The sequence below is a fragment of the Armigeres subalbatus genome, chromosome 1, assembly GCF_024139115.2.
Source record: "Armigeres subalbatus isolate Guangzhou_Male chromosome 1, GZ_Asu_2, whole genome shotgun sequence".
NCBI classification, from domain to species: Eukaryota; Metazoa; Arthropoda; class Insecta; order Diptera; family Culicidae; genus Armigeres; species Armigeres subalbatus.
The window spans coordinates 246,228,001-246,249,069 of record NC_085139.1 but is presented as its reverse complement, the minus strand read 5'-3'; the positions used below and the strand labels follow the sequence as shown (position 1 = coordinate 246,249,069).

At 41.0% G+C, this 21,069-nt stretch overlaps 1 protein-coding gene across 3 annotated transcripts; it reads left to right on the top strand.

Moving 5' to 3' along the window:
• The first annotated feature begins 969 nt into the window (after positions 1 to 969).
• On the top strand, positions 970 to 15,757 carry LOC134206344 (brefeldin A-inhibited guanine nucleotide-exchange protein 3). 3 transcript variants are annotated; one of them, XM_062682051.1, is made up of 8 exons: positions 970 to 1,116; positions 1,444 to 1,777; positions 1,842 to 1,975; positions 2,036 to 2,667; positions 2,728 to 3,048; positions 3,106 to 4,710; positions 4,775 to 5,210; positions 11,247 to 15,757. In XM_062682051.1, exons 2-8 carry the CDS (start codon positions 1,693 to 1,695, stop codon positions 14,217 to 14,219), a joined length of 6,186 nt encoding a protein of 2,061 aa, XP_062538035.1. In that variant the 5' UTR covers positions 970 to 1,116; positions 1,444 to 1,692; the 3' UTR covers positions 14,220 to 15,757. The 3 variants fall into 3 exon arrangements, with proteins under 3 accessions (XP_062538035.1, XP_062538032.1, XP_062538034.1); XM_062682048.1 differs by having other exon boundaries at positions 3,106 to 4,713; XM_062682050.1 differs by lacking the exon at positions 970 to 1,116 and having other exon boundaries at positions 1,146 to 1,777; positions 3,106 to 4,713.
• Positions 15,758 to 21,069: the final 5,312 nt, after the last annotated feature.

The window sequence follows — 21,069 nt, the reverse complement described above, 5'->3', positions numbered from 1 at the left end:
TCGCCACATACAGGTAGGGGAGGTTTCGGCTACATGTTCGTTGTGTTGGTTTGCGTAGGAGTGCCATCATATTTGACAAATCGACGTATGCATCTTTGTTTACAAAATCACATACGTCCTTTTGAATAAGTACCGAGATATATAAAACTCAATGTTTGTATTTTTGTGTGTATGCTCAGCCTAACTTCTGAACCCATTATTGTATTGGTTAGTTATCGATCAAGTTAACCATTTATCGAAATTATGGTTGCCCAGTGAAAGCAATGATTAATGTATTTCCTTCTGTATGGTGAATGTGATCCCTTCTTTAAAAATAGAGGTTTGTACGGAATAAGGCATCGGTGGATGTTTTTCCTTCTTTAGAAATAAACGTTTGCCCGGAATATGGCGATTATGGGTTTGCTCCCTTCTTCAAAACCAGTCAATGTTTTCAAATGAAATCTGCCTTCTTCTGATCAAATGATGAAGTATCGATAAGAAAACGCAATTATCCTGTTGACCAATTGGTTTATTCATTTTCCGATTGTGAAAAAAAAACTGCGAATCAAACTGGCAATTCCGAGCAAGGCCGGGTACATAAAGCTAGTAAAAAAATAAAATCAACTTAAATGCTTGAAGCTTCTACATAGTCTATCACTCGAAATCCAATCACCCTAACAATCATGCACCGAACCGAACCCAGTGATGAGGAGTCCGCCACCACAAGTAGCACGTGGCACGTCCTGCTCCCAAACTGCCACCTGCCGGCCGAATCTCCATCTCCCCACGGACCGTCCACCGCGTGGATTATTATTGTTTTGGTCTCGTCCTTTTCCGTCGCACGTACGCCGGTACCAGAGCACGTGTATTCCGACACACACAGCATACACAACAAACCGCTCACCGAGGTGGAAAACCCATTGAGGATATCGATTTTCCTGCGGGACATGCGCACGGCCGGTTGGGTCACGAACACAAGGCACAGACCGTACTCCAGGAAAAAAATGGCGTCGAAGTAAGCGAATCTCGGTGGTGCAGCAAGACTGTACGTGGGTGAAAATTCGGGAAAATTTGGTGATTTTTCGTGACGTTCGCGGGTGAAAAGTGGTCAAATCGGTGGATAAGGCTACGAGGAATGTGAGTTAGGTGTCGAGTTCGGTTGGGGATTGTTGGTTTTTGGATTATTTCGGAAAAAAATATGTGGGACCCACCTCAAGGGATGGAGATGTGGGATAACAAACATCTGCAACCATAAAATTTCCAAATGCTACTTTGATTGGTGATTTCATGGCTTGCTTGGTTACTGCAGGGGTGTGGGAAATCCGCGTGATTGATTTTTATTTGTGACTTTCAACTAATTGATGATCTGTACGGATTTTTGGAATTGCGGAAAAGTTTGGAAACAGTCTCACCCCTTTTTATCGTTCTGGTGTCTCCACACACATTCTCTCTTACATTACACAGGAAGAAAATCGATAGAGGATAGCTTAGGCTTTTTCTATTTACTGTTGTAACCCGAGACAACCGCAAAACATTGTGTGCAGTGGTTGCATTTGCGACGAAACGAGGGGTTATCTCCTGCATGCAGGCAACCACCCAAATATTCCAAACCGAACTATCCAGGGTTGGACACGAACATGAAGACAGCTTAGGGCTGCTGCCATTGTTGTTATTGTTGCTATAGTTCTGAGTTCAGTGAAGCGGAAATACAGCATGGAGGAACTTTTGATGACTATCGTTAAGGAGGCGACCGGGAGCAAGCAGCAGAACTTGAAGCAAGCCGCACAAATTGCACACGGTTAGTGAACCGATGAGTCATCTCCGTACGCAGTTAATTTGAGCTGTACTTTTTTTTATTGCAGACAAACTTTTACGCCAGCATGGCATCCATAGGGACCCCTCGTACGAGTTACGATCCGTTTGCTTCACCGCTCTACAAATGGCGCTGGACACGAAGCGACCTAAATTTGTGACCTACGGTTTGAATGGGTTGCACGTAAGTCTCCTTTAGAGTCTCGAATGTCCGTAACTCATCATATAACTGTATACCTTTTAGCGTATCATTCGCGATGAACGATTCTTCTTCGGTCTGGAACCGGAGGACGACTCACTATGGTTGCCGGCCCAACTACTCAGGTCGACTTCGGGGATATCAACCGTCGGCAATGAGGACACCGTAGTCAACGTTCTTCGGCTATTCCTCTCGATGGCTTGCTCGCCAACTTGTACCCTCAATGGTAGACTTCTCATCGAAGTCCTGTCGAAGTGCGGTGAATGCTGGGAGAATGGCTCACGAGCAGTGAAAGCAGCTTCCTTAGCTGCCGGGAGTCAATGTTTACGCGCATTCTGTACCTTCCTCAAGGACGAAGCCGAGGAGATTCTTCGTACCGGTCCAACTGGGATCATCAGCATCGGCATGGCTGCCGCCGTCTACAACGAGGTTATACCTGTAATGCAATGGCTGTGCAGTCGGTTGATAGAACCCAGCACCGGCAGTCCTAAGCGGACAGACGCTCCCGGTTCCCTTTACCTGATGGAGTGCATCCTAACCCTGGTGACATCCCTGCCACCAGATGTCCACGCCAATCCTCATTTTACCGCCTTCCTGTGGCAGAAGTTCTGTCCAACGCTAGCCGCTACCCTCGGTTCACCCGGAAGAGTCAACATTGATAAGAAGTTCAGTTACAAGTAAGTTCAACACGATTTTGGCGTCACCGCTGACGATTTATGATCATCGTCTTTTTACAGAGACGCAATACACCTGATTGAATCGGAACACCGTGGCTTCTTTACCCGTCCGGGCCTGGATGGACCTCAAGCCCGTTGCATCTACCTGACCAGTATTCAGCTGCTACGGATTGCGGGAGCCCAAGGTACTCTAAGGCCCATGCTGGAAGCCCTGTTCCATCGGATGTTGCTACTACCAATAGCGGCAAATCGAGCCGAACCGTTGCGTTGCGTTCGGGAAATCCTTAAGAGCCCCGAACGTCTCATTGACCTGTCGGTCATTCTCTATCCGGACAAAAATCAAGGCCAGAGCTGCAGTGACGACATGGCGTTATTTCGACTGTGAGTTTCCTTTCATTGTCCGTATTCTCAAAAATGCTATAAACGATTATGTTTCAGAATTGTGGACGCCATGGAAGAGTGCGCCACTGCATCGCATCACGGCAACAATTCCGTAGACAACTCGATGAACTCGAGCGTGGAGTGCATCGTGGCACTGCTGGAAAGCCTCCAGACCCTTTGCTCGGGAACATTCGACGAGGCAATCATGAGCGATCGTATTGCCGATGCCATCAACAACCGCTACCATCAGCTGCGGGAATCCGACTACACCGGCCCATTGACATATCAATCGATGGCACGGCTACCGGCACCGTACCGAGACGCCGTTGCCGAGCTGCGTCAGAATGGCTTCGAAACATCGTCCGAGTCCGAAGTGGATGCTGAGCATCCGATCGATCCGGAGGCAGGTTCTCTCGGATCTGGGGACACGGAAGGCCCAGAAGATGAGGCCCACTCCTCCAGCGATGACGTATCGTCCAGGATCGACGGCAATTGGCCCTGGGCTCACCTGGAGGAACCCCCACTTGTCCGTTCGGATGTAGACTGCGATCGCCATCACGCTCGGGAGTTCGCAAAAGTGCTTACCGGAGATCTGGTTCCGAATCTGCTGAAGCTGAAAGTTTCCGTCGAAGTGGACGAAGCTATCCAGGAGTTCGCTTCCAATATCTGCCAGCAAAATAGTCTGAATTACTCGGACTACGACTACAATCTAACCGCGTTAAACGCGGATGGAATCTATCTAGCGACCTACTCCGCTCTGCTCTTAGCGCTGCAACTCATGAAAGCCGGTCATTACGAAGAAGACCATGAGCCCATTCTGATTCCTTTATCTGAGCAACAATTCGTAACTTCCGTCCAAAACGCTGGAGTTTTAGTCTACCTTAGCTCCGCGTGGCTCCGTGAGCTCTACCAGAGCATCCTGGCTTCCAACCCACTCGGAACGTTAAAGTCCATCGAAAATACGGATGGATCGCACTGTGCCCTGGTGGACATGCTGTACGATGCCGGCGGCGTCGGTCCATCACAAATGCTGTCAGACTGGCAACGGCTGCAGTCGGTCGTCAGAATTCAAACCGAACCGAACGCCAAACAGCTGGCGGGCAAGAAGCTTGCCAGACGTCTACTCACCTGTTGTTGGGATTCGATGGTCACAGTGCTGACCGCCGGGTTGGGCGAGGTTGACGACTCTCGCACGGCTCGACTGATGAAGCTATCGAAGAAGACCCTCCGGGTCAAGAAGAAAGCCCGCACCTCGGGCGAAGCGCTGTACGCTCTGAGCTTGGAAGGTTTGCATGCTGCGGCCACGTTGAGCAACTCGCTCAATTTGCAGCATCTAGCTGGGAAAATCCTAAACCTGATCGCAACAAACGTGTGTCAAAATTCGGGCCCAAAGATCCCCGCTAGCCAAGCCCTGTCCATGGATGTGGTGCTGTCCGGTGGATTGGAACTGGGTTCACATTCCGCCGAATGTTGGCTGCCGGTATTCTCCGTTTGTCGACACGTGACCCAGCTGGAGCACGATCTGTTCAGCTCGCAGAACGCTCAGATGGGAAACGCTTCCCAGGTGGCGAGCAATGGAAAGGAAGCGGAATCGCCCAGCAAGAGCAGTGCACAATCCGACAAACTGAATTTGTCGTCGTACCCGATTGACGAGGATGAGACGTGGTGAGTTAGTTTTAGGAATTTCAAAATAGAAATATGCAATAAGGGTTTGATTTCTTTCCAGCGTGGATGTTTACAGTTTCCTGCAGGCACCGCTCCCGAATTCGAACGCCAACGTGGCAACCATCCTGAAGGCGTACTCCGGCAACGATGCGGTCAATCTATCGCAAGCGGATACGGCCAAAATGCTGTGCGCGTTGTCTCACCAGGCGGACACACTCTTCTCGGATGCCGCCGAGCGTCTCGCCCTGCCAGCTCTGCTGCACTTCCTGAAGAGTCTGTGCCGGGCGTCACGCGAGCAGCTCTACCGCGGTTCGTCATCCAAGAAGGGTAAGAAGTCCTGGTGGCTTGGCCGGCCGTGGAAGGTTAAGAACGATTCGCTACCTCTGTCACTGCTGTTGCATCGCGTCGGCGATGTAACGCTGAAGGTATTCCGGGGACCAAGGCCGCTGCTGCACATTCTGAAGGTTTGGGCCATCACCGGGCCGCATCTGATGGATGTAAGTTGGATTTTCTGTAGCTGAGGAATTTCAAATGGCTTCCTTCTTCATTCATTTTTCGTTCTTTCTTCATATTTTTTCTTAATTTTTTTCTTTTTTATTTCATCTATTTTATTTCTTATTTCTTCTTTTTAATATAATCTTTTTTTCCTTTTTTTCATTTTTTTCTTTAATTTTTCTTTTTTCTCCTTCTATTTTCTTCTTTTTTTTTCTTCCTTATTTCTTTCTTATTTTTCATCTTTTGTCTTTTAAACTTTGACTTTATTCTTTTTTTCTTTCAACTAGGTACTTTTCATTTTTTCTTCCTTATTTCCCCTTTTTTCTTTCTTCTTACTTCGCATTCTTTTCTTTCTTCTTCCTCCTATCTACTTATTTCTTTATTCCTGTGTTTTTTCTTCTACCTACTTCCTACTTTCTACGTTTTTCTTTTTTTTCTCCCTTGATTTCCTAATCTGTCTGTATTCTTATTTCTATTTTTGATTTCCAATTTCGGATTTTGAATTTCTGATTTCGGACTTCTGCTTTCTGATTTCTGGTTTCAAATTTTTCTGATTTTCCAATTTTCTGATTTTCTGATTTTCTGATTTTCTAATTTTCTGATTTTCTAATTTTTTTGATTTTCTGATTTTCTAATTTTTTGATTTTCTGATTTTTTGATTTTCCGATTTTCCGATTTTCTGATTTTCTAATTTTTTGATTTTCTGATTTTTTGATTTTCTGATTTTCCGATTTTCTGATTTTCTGATTTTTTGATTTTCTGATTGTCTGATTTTCTGATCTTCTGATCTTCTGATTTTTTGATTTTCTGATATTCTGATTTTCTGATTTTTTGATTTTCTGGTTTTCCGATTTCCGATTCCTGATTGCTGATATCTGATCTCTGATCTCTGATTTCTGTTTTCTGATTTATGTTTTCTGATCTCTGATTTCTGATTTCTGATTTTGGATTCCTTTCGTCAGATTTCAGATTTCTGATTTCTGATTTCTGATTTCTGATTTCTGATTTCTGATTTCTGATTTCTGATTTCTGATTTCTGATTTCTGATTTCTGATCTCTGATTTCTGATTTCTGATTTCTGATTTCTGATTTCTGATTTCTGATTTCTGATTTCTGATTTCTGATTTCTGATTTCTGATTTCTGATTTCTGATTTCTGATTTCTGATTTCTGATTTCTGATTTCTGATTTCTGATTTCTGATTTCTGATTTCTGATTTCTGATTTCTGATTTCTGATTTCTGATTTCTGATTTCTGATTTCTGATTTCTGATTTCTGATTTCTGATTTCTGATTTCTGATTTCTGATTTCTGATTTCTGATTTCTGATTTCTGATTTCTGATTTCTGATTTCTGATTTCTGATTTCTGATTTCTGATTTCTGATTTCTGATTTCTGATTTCTGATTTCTGATTTCTGATTTCTGATTTCTGATTTCTGATTTCTGATTTCTGATTTCTGATTTCTGATTTCTGATTTCTGATTTCTGATTTCTGATTTCTGATTTCTGATTTCTGATTTCTGATTTCTGATTTCTGATTTCTGATTTCTGATTTCTGATTTCTGATTTCTGATTTCTGATTTCTGATTTCTGATTTCTGATTTCTGATTTCTGATTTCTGATTTCTGATTTCTGATTTCTGATTTCTGATTTCTGATTTCTGATTTCTGATTTCTGATTTCTGATTTCTGATTTCTGATTTCTGATTTCTGATTTCTGATTTCTGATTTCTGATTTCTGATTTCTGATTTCTGATTTCTGATTTCTGATTTCTGATTTCTGATTTCTGATTTCTGATTTCTGATTTCTGATTTCTGATTTCTGATTTCTGATTTCTGATTTCTGATTTCTGATTTCTGATTTCTGATTTCTGATTTCTGATTTCTGATTTCTGATTTCTGATTTCTGATTTCTGATTTCTGATTTCTGATTTCTGGTTTCTGGTTTCTGATTTCTGATTTCTGATTTCTGATTTCTGATTTCTGATTTCTGATTTCTGATTTCTGATTTCTGATTTCTGATTTCTGATTTCTGATTTCTGATTTCTGATTTCTGATTTCTGATTTCTGATTTCTGATTTCTGATTTCTGATTTCTGATTTCTGATGTCTGTTTTTTGGTTTCTGATTTCTGATTTCTGGTTTCTGATTTCTGATTTTGGGTTTCTATTTTCTAATCTCTGATTTCCGGTTTCTGATTTCAGATTTCTGGTTACTGGTTTCTTATTTCTGATTTGCCTTTTTCTTTTTCTGATTTCTGAGTTCTGATTTTCCCCTTTTTCCCTATTTTTCTTTTTGCATCATTTTTTCCTCATCTCTTTTTCTTTTTCCAATAAAGAGATTCGTCTTCCTGTATATGTTTGCGTCTTTCCTCTTTCTACTTTCTTTTTTCTTCTATCTTCTTATTTTTTCTTCTGTTTTCAAATTTGTTTCTCCTATTCTTCTTTCATCTTTAATTTTTTCCTATTTCTCTTTTTTTCGATCTTCTCTCTTTCCATTTTCTCCCTCTTTTTCCTATTTTCTTCTTTTCTTTTTTTTACTACTTTCTACCTATTTTTATTTTTCTCCTTACTTCTTTCTTCTTTTTTTCTTTTTCCCTCTTTCTATCTTTAATCTCCTATTTTATTTTTCTCTTCTTCTTTTCCTTTTTTCATTCCTCATTCCTTTTTCTCCTTTCTTTTTTCTTTACTTTAATTCTTTTTCCTTCATACTTCTTTTCTGTTCTCTCTTTTTTCTACAACTTTTCTGCTCTTTTATTCTTTTTTTTCTTTGTGTTTTTTTTTTCTGTTTTGTTCTTTTTTCTTTTGTATTTCTTTTTTCCTATTTGTTTTCTTTTAATCTGATTTCAGTTTTTTGAGATCTTTTTCTGATTTCTGATTGCTTATTATTATTGTCTTTATTAATGAGGTTTTTGGCCCTAGGCCGGCTCAACTTGTATTTTTTTGATTTCTGAGTTCTGATTTTTCCATTTTTTTCCTTTTGCATTTTTTTCTGTTTTCTGATTTCTAAGTGCTGAGTTCTGATTTTTCATTTTTTTCCCTTTTGTATTCTTTTTTTCTCTTCTCTTTTTGTTTCTTTTTCCGATTTATTTTTCTTCGTCTTCCTGTTCATCCTTGTGTCCTTCCTTTTTCTACTTTTTTTTCTTCTATTTTCTTTTTTTCAAATTTGTTTCTCTTGTTCTTCTTTAATCTTTCTTTCTTCATATTTCTTTTTTCTTATTTCTTCTATCTTTCCTTTCTTTTTACTGTTTTCTACCTTCTTTTATCTTTCTCCTCACTTATTTCTTCTCTTTCTTTGATCTCCTGTTTTATGTTTACTTTCTACTTTTTTTTTACTTCTGTCTCCATTCCTTTTTTTTCCTTCTTTTTCTCTCTTTATTTTTATTCTTGTTTCTTCAAAATTCTTTTTGTTCTCTTTTTTCACAACTTCTTTGTTTTTTCATCTTTTTGTTCTCTCCTTTCTACTTCTTTTTTCCTCCTTACTTCTTTCTGCTTTGTTTCTGTTTTGTATTTTCTTCTTTTGTATTTCTTTTTTCCTCTATGTTTTCTTTTATTTTCTTTCTTCTTCTTATTTTCTTCTTTCTTCTGTTTCATTCTATTTGTTTTTCTTCCCCCACCTCTTGTCAATATTTTTTATTTGCTGTTTCTTCTTATTTTCTACTTGCTTTGTTCTTTTTTTTACTCTACGTTCTTCTTTCTTCATTCTACTTGTTTATTCAATCGTTCTCTTTTCTTCTTAATTCTTTTTTCTTTCGCTTTCTATTTTTTCTATCTATCTTCCAAACTTTATACTTTCATATTTCTGGTTTCTCTTTTTTCGTTCTATTTTCCTTCTTTATTCTTATTTTCTATTTCCTTTCCTTTTTATTTTCCCAATTTCTTTTTCCTTGCTCCCTGCTTTTTTTTCTTTTCAATGTTATTTCTTTTTTTTCTTATTTTCTATTTCTCCTTCTTATTTCTTCATTCTACTTATTTATTTATTTTTTCTCAATTCTCCTTTTTTTTTTTCTTTCGCTTTCTATTTTTTATATCTATCTTTCGAACTTTCTCTTTTCTTTTTTTGTTCTATTTTTCCTTATTTCTTTTTTCTACTTCCTTTTTATTTCTTATTTTTCCTATTTCTCTTTCCTTTCTTTCTGCTTCTTTTGTTTTCCCTTTTCCTCTTTCTATGTTATTTGTTCTTTCTTTATTTAATTTTTTATCTACTTGTTTATTCCATTTTATGTTTACGTTTTTTCTTCTGCCAATATTCTGCTTTTCTCGTTTCTTCTTTTCCTTTTCTTGTTCCATAATCCTACTATCTTTTAAACATTATTTGTTCTTTCTTCTTTATTCATCCATCCTTCTCGCTTCTTGTTTTTCTTCTTCCTTCATTCTTACTACTTACTTCTTGTTCATTCCTTCTTCTTTCTTTGTTATTGCTTCTTTCTTCTCTTTCTTATTCCCTACTTTCTAACTTTTCACTTCTATGTTCTTTCTTTTCACTCACTTCTCATTTCTTACTTCTCACTTCTGATTTTTCTTCTCTACGTTCACTTCTTCAGTTATCTTTTTTCTTATACTTATGCTTATATTCTTTATACTCTTTTTTCTTCCTTCTTTTTTTGTTTCTTTATTATTCCATTTTATGTGTTGAAGCATTTTTTTTCAATTTTTGTTCTTTCTGCTTTCTTCTTCTTATTTTTTTATCCTTACTTCTTTTTCTTTCTTTCTACTTCCTTTTTTTCTTATTTTATTTCTTTTTTGTTTCTTATTTGTTTTCCCCTTTTCTTGCTTCTTATTTCTTAATTTTTCATTATTTTTTATTCCTATTCCGTTTTCTCTTCTTCCTTATACATTGTTTCTTTTCCCTCCTTACCTCATCAGTTTTTCCTTTTCCTTCTTCCGTTTTGCTTCAATCTACTCTTTTCTCCGTTCCCTCCTTCTTCACTGTTCATTCCTATTTTCTCACTTTTCACTTTTTTCACACTTCTAACGTCTTACTGCTCGCTTCTCACTTTTTACTTCTTTATTTTTCTTGCTTCTGACTTTTTCTTTTTTCTTTTTTTTATCTATCTTCTTTCTATGTCATTCTTCCTCTTCCCTTTTTCTTTTTTTCCTTTTGTCCTTTCATCTTTCTGCTTTCTTTTCCCTTTTTTACCCCTTCTTTTCTCTTCTATTCTTCTTCTCTCTTTTTCTACTCCCTCCTTTTTCTTTCTTATTTATTTTTTTTCTTTCTAATATTTTCCTTCTTTTTTTGCTACCTTCTTTTTCGTTTTTTTCTTTTATCGTCTTCCTTCTTCTATTTTCCTTGTTTATTTATTCTTCTTTTTTCTTTTTTGCTTGTTTTTAATTTTTCCTTATTCTGTCCGCTTTCTTTTTTCATTTTCACTTTTTCTTCTATCTGCTTTCTTCTTTTTGCTCCCAGAATTATTTTTTGTTCTTCCTACTTTTTATTTCATTTCTCTACTTTTTGCGCTCATGTTTCCTCTGTTTCTTCTTTTATTTCTTGTTTTTTCATTCTACTCTTTTTATTCTTCTTTTTTTCTTTCTGTTTTTGCTTTCCTTTCACTTACTATTTCCGTGTACTCCATGTACTTTCTTCTTTCTTTTTTCTTCATTGCACTTTTTTCTATCTTCTTTCCTCTTTGTTCTTCCTTCTTACTTCTTCCTCCTTTCTTCTTAATCTTTTCTTCTATGTTATATCTTCCTTCTTTTTTATTTAATTATCTTTCTTCTTCTTTGTTACTTTTTTCTTTATTCCTTCTTCTTTTTTCCTCTTCCGTCTTGCTTTTGCCCTCTCACTTTTCTTCTTTTTCTACTTCCCATCTTTTCTTTTATTTTTTCCTTCTTTCTTTTTCCATTTCTCTTCTTTTTCTTGCATATTGCTTCTTCCTTATCACTTCTTATTTACCCATTTTCACTTCTGAAATTTTACTTTTCAATTTACGCTTTTCTTTTTTACGCTTTTACGCATTTCTCACAACTCACCTCTTATTCGACCTATGATTATGATTATGATCTAGCGCCATCCCAAATGATGAGATTTCTGTTTTTTTCCAGGCTGCTTGTCACAAGGACCGTGCCATTTCGAAGCGAGCCATCGAATACATCCATGATATCATTACGGCTCTTCTGGTGGAGCAGTCGGAGCTGCCGCATTTCCACTTCAACGAAGCGCTCCTCAAGCCGTTCGAGAACTTGTTGAGCATGGATTCGTGCGATGTGGACGTACAGGATCAGATAGTGGCATGTCTGTACGAGATCGTCGAGGCTCATCGTACGGAGATCCGGTCCGGTTGGCGACCGCTGTTCGGAACGTTAAGAACTGCTCGTAACCGCCCGGTGCATTTGTCCAACATCATCGACATCTTCCATGTATTTCTTGAGACGGACAACACGCTGGTGTTCGCCAACGCTGGACTGGACTGCATTTTGTGTCTGTTGTCCTACCTGGAGATCTCCGGTAGTGGGGGAAGCGCTGCCGGTTCCACCGGAGGGAGCGGCAACGGATCCGAAGGCAGCACAAACGACGACAATAACATTAGATCCAGTGATTTTTTATATGATGCTTTGAAATTCCTCGAACGTTGCTCATCGATCCTTAGTTTCATGTACAACATGCCGCAGTGTCCGAACCTGCACTCGACTTACAAGATCAAGGGCATAACCTACACTCACATAATCGATGCCAACATTCCGAACTCGATGGAAAACTTCACCTACTTCGGACAGGACTATCTGCAGAGCAGTAATGAGCAGTACATGATCAGTTACCGATCGCTTCACATCGACAAGGAGACGATCACCAAGATCGATGAGCTGGACAAGCCTAGCGGAGTGCTGAAGGTGTGGTTCCTGTTGTTGGACGGATTGACCAATTCGTTGATCGTGTGCCCAATTGCTCATCAATCGCCGATCCTGCAGTCGATCTTCAAGCTATTCAAATCACTGTTGATCAATCCGGGAATAGAATTTGGTTTCTACTGTATCAATCACCTGTTGATTCCGATGATTCAGGACTGGTTGCGGTACGTGAACAAGGCGCAGAAGAACTGGAGCTTGATCGAGAAGAATTTCAAGCACTGCTGCTGCATGACCACCGATCTGGTGGTGGAGTTCATCGAGAAGTCGCAAACCTCGGTGGGAGGGTTGGAAGACCGAATTGTGATCGGGAGCGAGCAGACGTTCAACCATCATCAGCAGAGTTTGAAGAAGAACAAGTTTACGAGCATCGTTCGACCGGTGGATAATATGAAGTACAGCAAGCTGCGGAGGATGACTTCGGTGGAGGATCAGCAGCAGCAGCAACAACAGCAGTATGCGGGTTATTATGGAAATAAGAAGGAAGAGGAGTCTGGGGCGACTAAGATCCCGACGGCGGCAATTTTAGCGCTGAAGCAGTTGTTGCTAGTGTTGATTGAGTGTTCGGCGCAGTCGCAGGAAACGATCGCTCGAGTCGGGGTGAGCTGCATGAAGCACATCATCTTCTCCACCGGGCACATCTTCAACGAGGACCAGTGGATGGTGATCACGTCGGCGATTCACCGGGCCAGCACGGTGACGATGGCTCCGCTGAGACAGTTGATCTTCGCTTTCAATGAGAACTCGAACAGTTTTTACGGAGATTGTGCAAATGTGAAGGTCGCGGCAAGGCGTGATAGTACGCTGGATGAACTGCAGAGGGTGCACTCGTTGGCACAGCAGGTGTTCCTGATGGACAACCAGCGGGACGTGTTGAACTCTAAGGTGAACAACAACATCGCTGGAAGTTTGAATGGAGTTAATGGAGCTGGTACGGCTACGGATGATCGATCATATTCGTTTTTGCTGTACCCTTTGAACTGCAACACGAACATGACGCAGTCGTGCTCGGTGAACGGAGGCGGCATTAGTGCGTCTTTGCAGAGCAACGGTTTGAACTTGGATAGCTACATCATTAGGATTCCGTACAGGAACTTGGTGGTAGGGCTGTTGGCGAGTCAGATGTTACTGCAGTTGATAGCCAACATCTTATTGAATGGGCTGACGAATGTTCCGAATGAACTGAACTCGTGCATCTATAACGGAGGTGAGACTACAACTAGCAGCACCAGCAAGGCCCTATTCCAACTGGGGTACCGCAGTAAGGAGGTACTGCTGAGAACCTTGAAGCAGTTCCTTATTTGTTCGATGGACTTTGATCTGCGACCAGGGCTCAAGTTTTTGATCCAGAAGGTGTCCAATATTGAAAATGCGGCCAACTTGTATAAGCAAATGACGTCCTCGTGGATCATAAACTACATGACCTTGGTGGATGTCTATATCAACAATATCCGGGCGTATAACCTGAATGAAGATGACATCAAGTACATTCTGGACTCGTGTAGTCACATGACGGCCGCTAGTCAGCAATGGAAGAAAAACGAGAACTTCGTCCATTATCTGTTGGCTCTTCGGGACTTGTGGGATCTGATCGCAGAGCACTTCATCGATAACATGGAGAGTAACGGCAACGATGGTTCGATCATTACACACATCGTAGAGAACAAGTTGGAGAAATACGAACGCTTCGACGACAAGCTTGATAGCTCCGGAGGCGAGGACGACCCGTCGAGTTCACCGGAGGGAGTCAGCTGTGGAGATCTGTCCAACGACAACGACAATCAAGTGATTGATCCAGAGTCGCCGTCCAAAAGTGACGAAGAGAGCGTCTCCGTATCGACGATTGTCGGCAACCACGGTGGAAGAATGAATCCGTTCAATATCTCCGCCAATCAGCAGCAGCACTTGCAACATCAACAGCAGTTGCAGCATCAACAGCAACAACAGCAATCCATATCGCCGGAGATCGAGCAGCAGAGAACTAATAGCATACAGAAGGACTTGATTTGCAAACGGACCGCCCTGAAGCAGCTGATCGTGGCCTCCATGGAATTGCTGAAACTGCTGCCCGAGGAACAGGCCGAGCTTTTGAAGCTGCTACTCACGCCCAAGATCCGCGAAGCATTCCGGGTGATACAAGAACAGGGTACAGGGGGCTTAACAATGGAGTAGGTGCCGTTCAACCCGCTGCGCGGGTTTTCTTCTACGTAACTTTTTTGTCGCACTACCATATATATGCAAACGTACATTTCGATGGAAGACAAGATATAATCGACTAGACTGAAATCGTTTAACAAAAATATATATCGCAAATTTACAGACAATGCAAACTCCTGAATTGAAGTTGAATGGCAGATCAAGAAAAAAACACATATTTTGATGATATATAGCTTTACATGATTTATACATTTACGCATAAAACAAAACAAAATCATATATACCTATATATACATATTGATGCCCCCTTAAGAATCCTATAACTGTTGATATACGCTAAGGAATTTACTAAGGAAAACGCAAATACGCTATTAATTACTACACTTGAGCTATATGCCCTCCACACAGCAGCTGTGACAATTGACACTAACACTAACACATACACAAACACGTTGCTCAAAAACATACAACACTTATTCTCTCAAACAGTCAGCAGCTTAAAGCTATCACAATGCGCGTGTGTTCTACTCGTTTCAACACTAACTTACTACAGAAACAATCCGGTGTAATCGAAAACCTCACCTATATGCAAAAACTATAAATCAAACCCTTTTATAAGCAACTATAGCTACCAAAAACAGCCTGGCTTCTATCATTATAACCGCTCGCAAGCACTACAATACCGGCGTGGTTACTTCCGTTGACTAACTTTCTTCGGCTTGTATTCTTTTTCGTTCAATCTCAACAAGGCTACGAGAATTATCAAAGCAAGCGTTCTGCATCACAGCCTACTCAGCCGATCATTTTACCTTGTCTCAAAAATGTAAACTCTTGCTTAGAAAAACAAGCTTCTGTGACTCTTTATCTATCTTAACAATTTCCTCTCTCGAATACGTGGAGCATTAAAAAATCAATGATTCAAATTATGAAGTGGAACAAATCGAAGAACCTACTGCAAATGGTTGCCGGAAGCCATTATTTATGATAGGTACGTTTATTATTATGTATTCGTGGTATACGTGTACTCGAGTTATTACACAGACACTCAAACATACAAACAAACTAAGTAAACAATGTATTTAATCTGCTTTGGTTGAAAGTAAAACAACTTATAACTAAAAGTGAAAAAAAAAACAAAGTATTTTTTGCGATTGAATCAGTATTTTAACTCCTTTGAAAAACAACAAATTTATCCCCGATTTTTAATTAGGGCTCATTTTTATTACGAAAAAATAAATTCAACACAAAATACAAGACAAAAAAGACACTCCAAACTCCCCATTGGACATCTCTCTCTAAATGTGGATTAAACCAAACAAAACCAGTTGAAAACCCAGTAACAAAACAGTATAAACAGCAAACATTTCAGATAGTATGTGAAAAAAAAACAAGTATTTACCCTCAGACAATGTGAATGAGTATGGAAACGCAGTATAGAGGCAGAGGAAGAAAGGAAACAACAAACATCAGCAACCAATTCCATCACCGACGTGGAACCTGTCGTGAGAAACAATAAACAATTGAAGTAAAATATTATATATTTGTGCAACTGACGATATCTTTGGCTTGATTGTTAATTTATGAAAGAATTTCTTGTGTTAGCGCGGGTGGGAAACGGTTTTCGGGGAAGGGTCGTTTGGCCGAATCCCATTCGGCCGAGTGTCACTAGGCCGAACAAACCATTAGGTCATTTGGCCGAAAAAGTCTTGACCGAATAGGCCATTTTCCAAAACAGGATATTTGGCCGAATAGGTCATTTGGTCGAATAGGACATTTGGCCGAATGGAACATTTGTTTGAATAGGACATTTGGCCAGGGATTGCAGAAAACACTTTCAATAGATAACGAAGAACGATAAAAGAAAGGCAAAAACTGTTCCGAATCATAACAAGCCATGGTAACAAATTTATCAAACTTCTTGTATATAAGTGCGAGAAAACAGAATTGGATAGGCGGCCCCCACACAGAAGTGATTATTTTCGCTCATTTTGTGTTGCGGACCGCTCAGCTGTGCAGAACAAATTGAAACGCATCATCAGAACCAGTGCTCCCCGCGTTTGGAGTTTTTTAAAAGAAATTTATCATAAGGTATAGCCTCCCGAATTTGTTCTTTATCATGACAGCTTGCAAAACAAGTCTCTCGTGGAGTTCTACATATCGTATATGTATACAGAGACTATAAGTGAGAGACATTTTTATTTTCGTTGGTATTCAAACCCTGCATTTGGCCGAATAGGACATTTGGCCGAATGGACATATGTTATTCGGCCAAATGATCCATTGGGCCAAATGACCTATTTGGCCAAAAGTCATTTGTGCTTTTTTATTGGTTTCGGAAGCCACCAACCTTTAGATTCTAGAGTTTAGTTCTGAAGTATATTAATTTTCTTTTCTGGATCAGATAGATTACATTAAAGATTTTCAAATTTTGTGCCTTCATAGTTTTGTTATTGGAATTGACCTTTCCCGTCAAAAATTTTTATTCGCTCAATCGATTCGTTTGGGCCAAACACAATTGATACGTTTGCGTGCTCACGCAAACATATCTATTGTGTTTGGCCCATTTGGCTTATTTAAGGTCGACTCTCCCGAAGAACCCATATTTTTTGACGCCTCTAAGAATTTTTAAAATTTAAAACAAAAATCTAAAAAGTGCTGCACGTGTGCTCGGGTTCTCACCCGAGAACAGAGGACAAAAGGTGCGACTTGTCGCCTTTTTGCTTAAAGTGTACCAACAGACAGCAGCCCCGCAAAAGCATAGCCTGCCCGTCGTATCGAATGGAGAACGCCGTCCAGCGGATAAAGGTCGACCGGGACTGTACATACCTCGAAGCTTGCCGCATCCTGCAGCTGGAAAAGAGTGGAGAGTCATCGTACGCCGTGTCGTCAACGCAGGTCAAACCTCTACGAGGAACAGTACGCGGAGGGTGCTTGAAGAGCGCTCACAGTCAAGTGGACCAGACCAACCGACAATTGCTACTCTCCTTGCCGCTTTCGCTGAAAAATACGAGAGGGAAGCCATGATGCAGGAAAGCCTCCGAAGGAACGCTGAGCTCCAGAACAAGCTTGTAAGGATCATCGATAGCCAGCTCCTTTAAACAGCAACAACTCCCGAACCAACCTGAACTGAAGAACGAGACTCGATGGACGATACACTGACTTCCATCGAGAAACCGGAAAGGCCTAGTCCCGCCCATAGCAACTCCTTCACCACCACTGCCCAAAGCTGACACGCAAACCAGTACCACAGTATCACCCGACCCTGTCTCTCCTATCCGGGAGAAAAGAATATCAGGAGATACTATTCCCAAAAAGATGGTGAACATCGTTTCAACCGGAAACTCAACTCCAACCAGCATCACCAAGGTTAAAGTCTTCCCTCTTACCCCTGGTTTCAGAGTTGCTGGCAAAAGGAGCATAGTCAGTACATCTCTGAATCCCGTCACTGGACTCCTAAATCCATTGAAGGCGTAGCGATTAAACTCCAAGAATAGCGGTCCCTCCGCCAAATAGTTAGAACCTTCAATCCGATAATCATAGCCTCCAACGTGCCTCAAATACCCAACAACACCAACACCTGTGAGCCAACGTCCGACCCAGGCAGCCGAGGCACCATTGGACCGGAAGCTATACCCCTACCGGAACCTTTGGACCGACCCCGGCACCTGGTAAAGACCGAGGACGAAGAAACTAAACACCCGAACTGGGCAACAACCTCCGACACCATCGGATAGACGGAAGAGGGATGCATTATCCTCCTGCAAGCTTGTCAAGCGCAAAGTTCCAAGACGCTGTTTCTCCGGTGGACCTCGTGGGAAGCAAGCGAGAACCAGATGGCGTTCTCGGGTCGCGATTTATTCCCCCGACGGACGACGAATCTCCAAGTTAGTATGAAACTCTCCCACTCACCAAGGCCGCGTCTCGGGCAACCCGGCGGCTGTAGCCTGCAGGCCCCTCCCAGTCACGCAACGTTGTGGCAGTACCACGAATATTTGAATTATTAATTATTCAAAGTTGTGTTAGATACCACTCACGTTGAGGGTCATTTTTGAATTCACTCACGTGGAAGATTAGAGTTCATAAGTTCATTGGTCCACCTGTCCATGATCTGCATCATGAAGTAAATGAGTTCACGATTTATTCCTGGTGCCAAAGGTAAAGTCGTTAGCCAAATCAACATAGGCGAGACCGGGCATCGACCTGGGTTCAAGTATCGTTGACCCAGCTCTGCAAAATAACATTCGGGTTGGGAAGCGAGACGGCTGCAGCGAAATGCGCGCCACCGAGATCTGACGAGAAGAGGCCGTGCCATGGCTTGCTGCTCACCGATTGACACGCTGAGGTGGTAATTAGGTTCTACAGCATTACGTCACGAATGAATTCGGTCCTCGTCGAATGAACTTTTTTGACAGTTCAGTAGTACTTTCCACTGACTCCGACAAGGATCGAGTTCGCGATTGGTTGGCTGCCCTCGAGTCCAACGCGAAGTACTACTAATCAGTCATCAGTTTGAGGTTAGATACAGACGCTGCAGAACCTAATATATTATCACACGCTGATGGCAACTTACTCAAACCCCACAGGGACGAAATGGTTTTCTGAATAATGAAAGGATTTGTATTCGGTATGATGATTTTTGACTTTTCGCGAAAACAATCAACTTCGTTGTTTTCGCGTAATTTCCGGCGACGAAGATCTGAAATCTTTCGCCTTGATCATAGGATCTTTTAAACTTTACTCTTTCACTTAGTTCTGGTCTGTGGAAGAAGCGAGAGCGGTCCCGCGCCGTCCCGTCCCGTCCCGCGCCGTGGTTGTGAAGTTCAGGTGTGAACTAGTGAAAGCGTGAAGAAACCTTCGAGTTTTACCTAATTAGATTTACTTTCCTAATTTCCCTCAAGTAGATAGGCAGAGTAGCTAAAGTGCCTAAAAGCGTATCAGGTATCAGAACGTCGGCTCAGGAGGGACTTTCCCCTCAATTTGGGAAATTTGTGCCATCGCCTTCACTGGCCTTTCTCATCATGTACCTGACGGAAAAGGAAGTGAAAAGGGGAAAGGAAGAGGAAGTGAAGTTGGAAAGGAGAATGGAACCATTTATAGGAAAGCCAATTATGTAGACTCACACGCATTCAGCTAGGGACTAAAGAGAGGTGTCACAAAAACACAGAGGACGTAACAATGGACGAACGTCAAAGACGAAACACAGAGTGCACTGTGAAAAACGCATAATGCGAATCCATATAGGTGACAATCACAAAGTACATTGTAAAAATCGCATAATGCGAATCCATATAGGTGTCAATTTGTTGAAAACTAAGTAAAACACAGATTCATAACCCCATTCTTGTTGAACCTCACGTTGAGATTGAACAAGAGTAGCCGAACCCGAACGTCAAGAACGAAACACAGAGTATATAGGTAACATACACAAAGTACATTGTAAAAAAAAATGAATAATGCGAATCCATATAGGTGACAATTTGTTGAAAACTAAGTAAAACACATATTCATAACCCCACTCTTATTTAACCTCACGTTGAGATTGAACAAGAGTAACCGAAGCCGAACGTCAAGGACGAGACACAGAGTACACTGTGAAAAACGCATAATGCGAATCCATGAAGGTAACATACACAAAGCACATTGTAAAAAAAAAACGCATAATGCGAATCCATATAGGTGACAATTTGTTGGAAAAAACTAAGTAAAAAAACATTTTCATAACCCCACCCTTATTCAACCTCAAGTTGAGATTAAACAAGAGTAGCTGAAGCCAAACATCAAAGACGAAACACAGAGTACACTGTGAAAAGCGCATAATGCGAATCCATATAGGTGACAAACACAAAGTACATTGTAAAAAATGCATCATTCGAATCCATATAGGTGGAAGTTTGTTGAAAAACTAAGTAAAACACATATTCATAACCCCACACTCAGTGCGGTATTCAACTAGCGTTGGGCGGGTTGCTGGGATACCTCCAATGGGATCTTGGCTCCCGGTGCGAGTTGTCAATCGCTCGCTTCTCTTGGCTTTCCGGCGAATAATGGAGACCCCAGAACCGGAACAATTTCTGTCCTCACGGCTCGACCGAGTTGATAACGACTCACGGTCCTTCGGATCTGGGAATCGTCACACGGAATCCTGTGGAGTATAGTTTCACCTGAGGGCGACGAGGTGAAACCCGCACATAAAACAAAAAGGCCCGCTGTACGGACCTGTTCAAAGCACATTAGTATTCAGCCAAATTATTTTATCCCAACCCACGAGTACCACAAACACACTACAACAATTCTACTAATTTACTTAATTTACCTTTTGTTGCATAGTTTTGCCACTAATCACAGAATTGGCTTAACCTGTTGGCTTCTATGGACAATAGTCCTATTCACTTTAAATATCAATAGAATATTAATAGAACAATCAGATTACAAAAGAACCACATTTTCTTAACAAATTCACTAACCGTACTAATTACTGTGATCCTAGTTTAAGATTGTAATTTTATAATTTGCCGTTTAGCTTGTAAGTTTTACCTATAATAACACAAAGTTTTAATAATTTACACCAATTGAACAATTTTCACACATAATACTTTTAATTTAGGAACACGACGCGCACTTCTTATTCCTTGTAAAGACTCGGACAGAAAGACGGATATGATTTAGGCCAAGCTCTAAATAATTAAAATAGTGAGATACGGACCCGAAAATAACCGAAAGGTGGTTAACGGCCCTCTGTGGGTTACCTTCCTTTGTGATTAACATTGCTCTTGCATTCAAGTTAGCTAATTCAAACCGCTACAAATAAACATAAATTGATGGGCGAGTGGCTAACTGACAGCATAAGCGTGTGAGTCCCATTTAG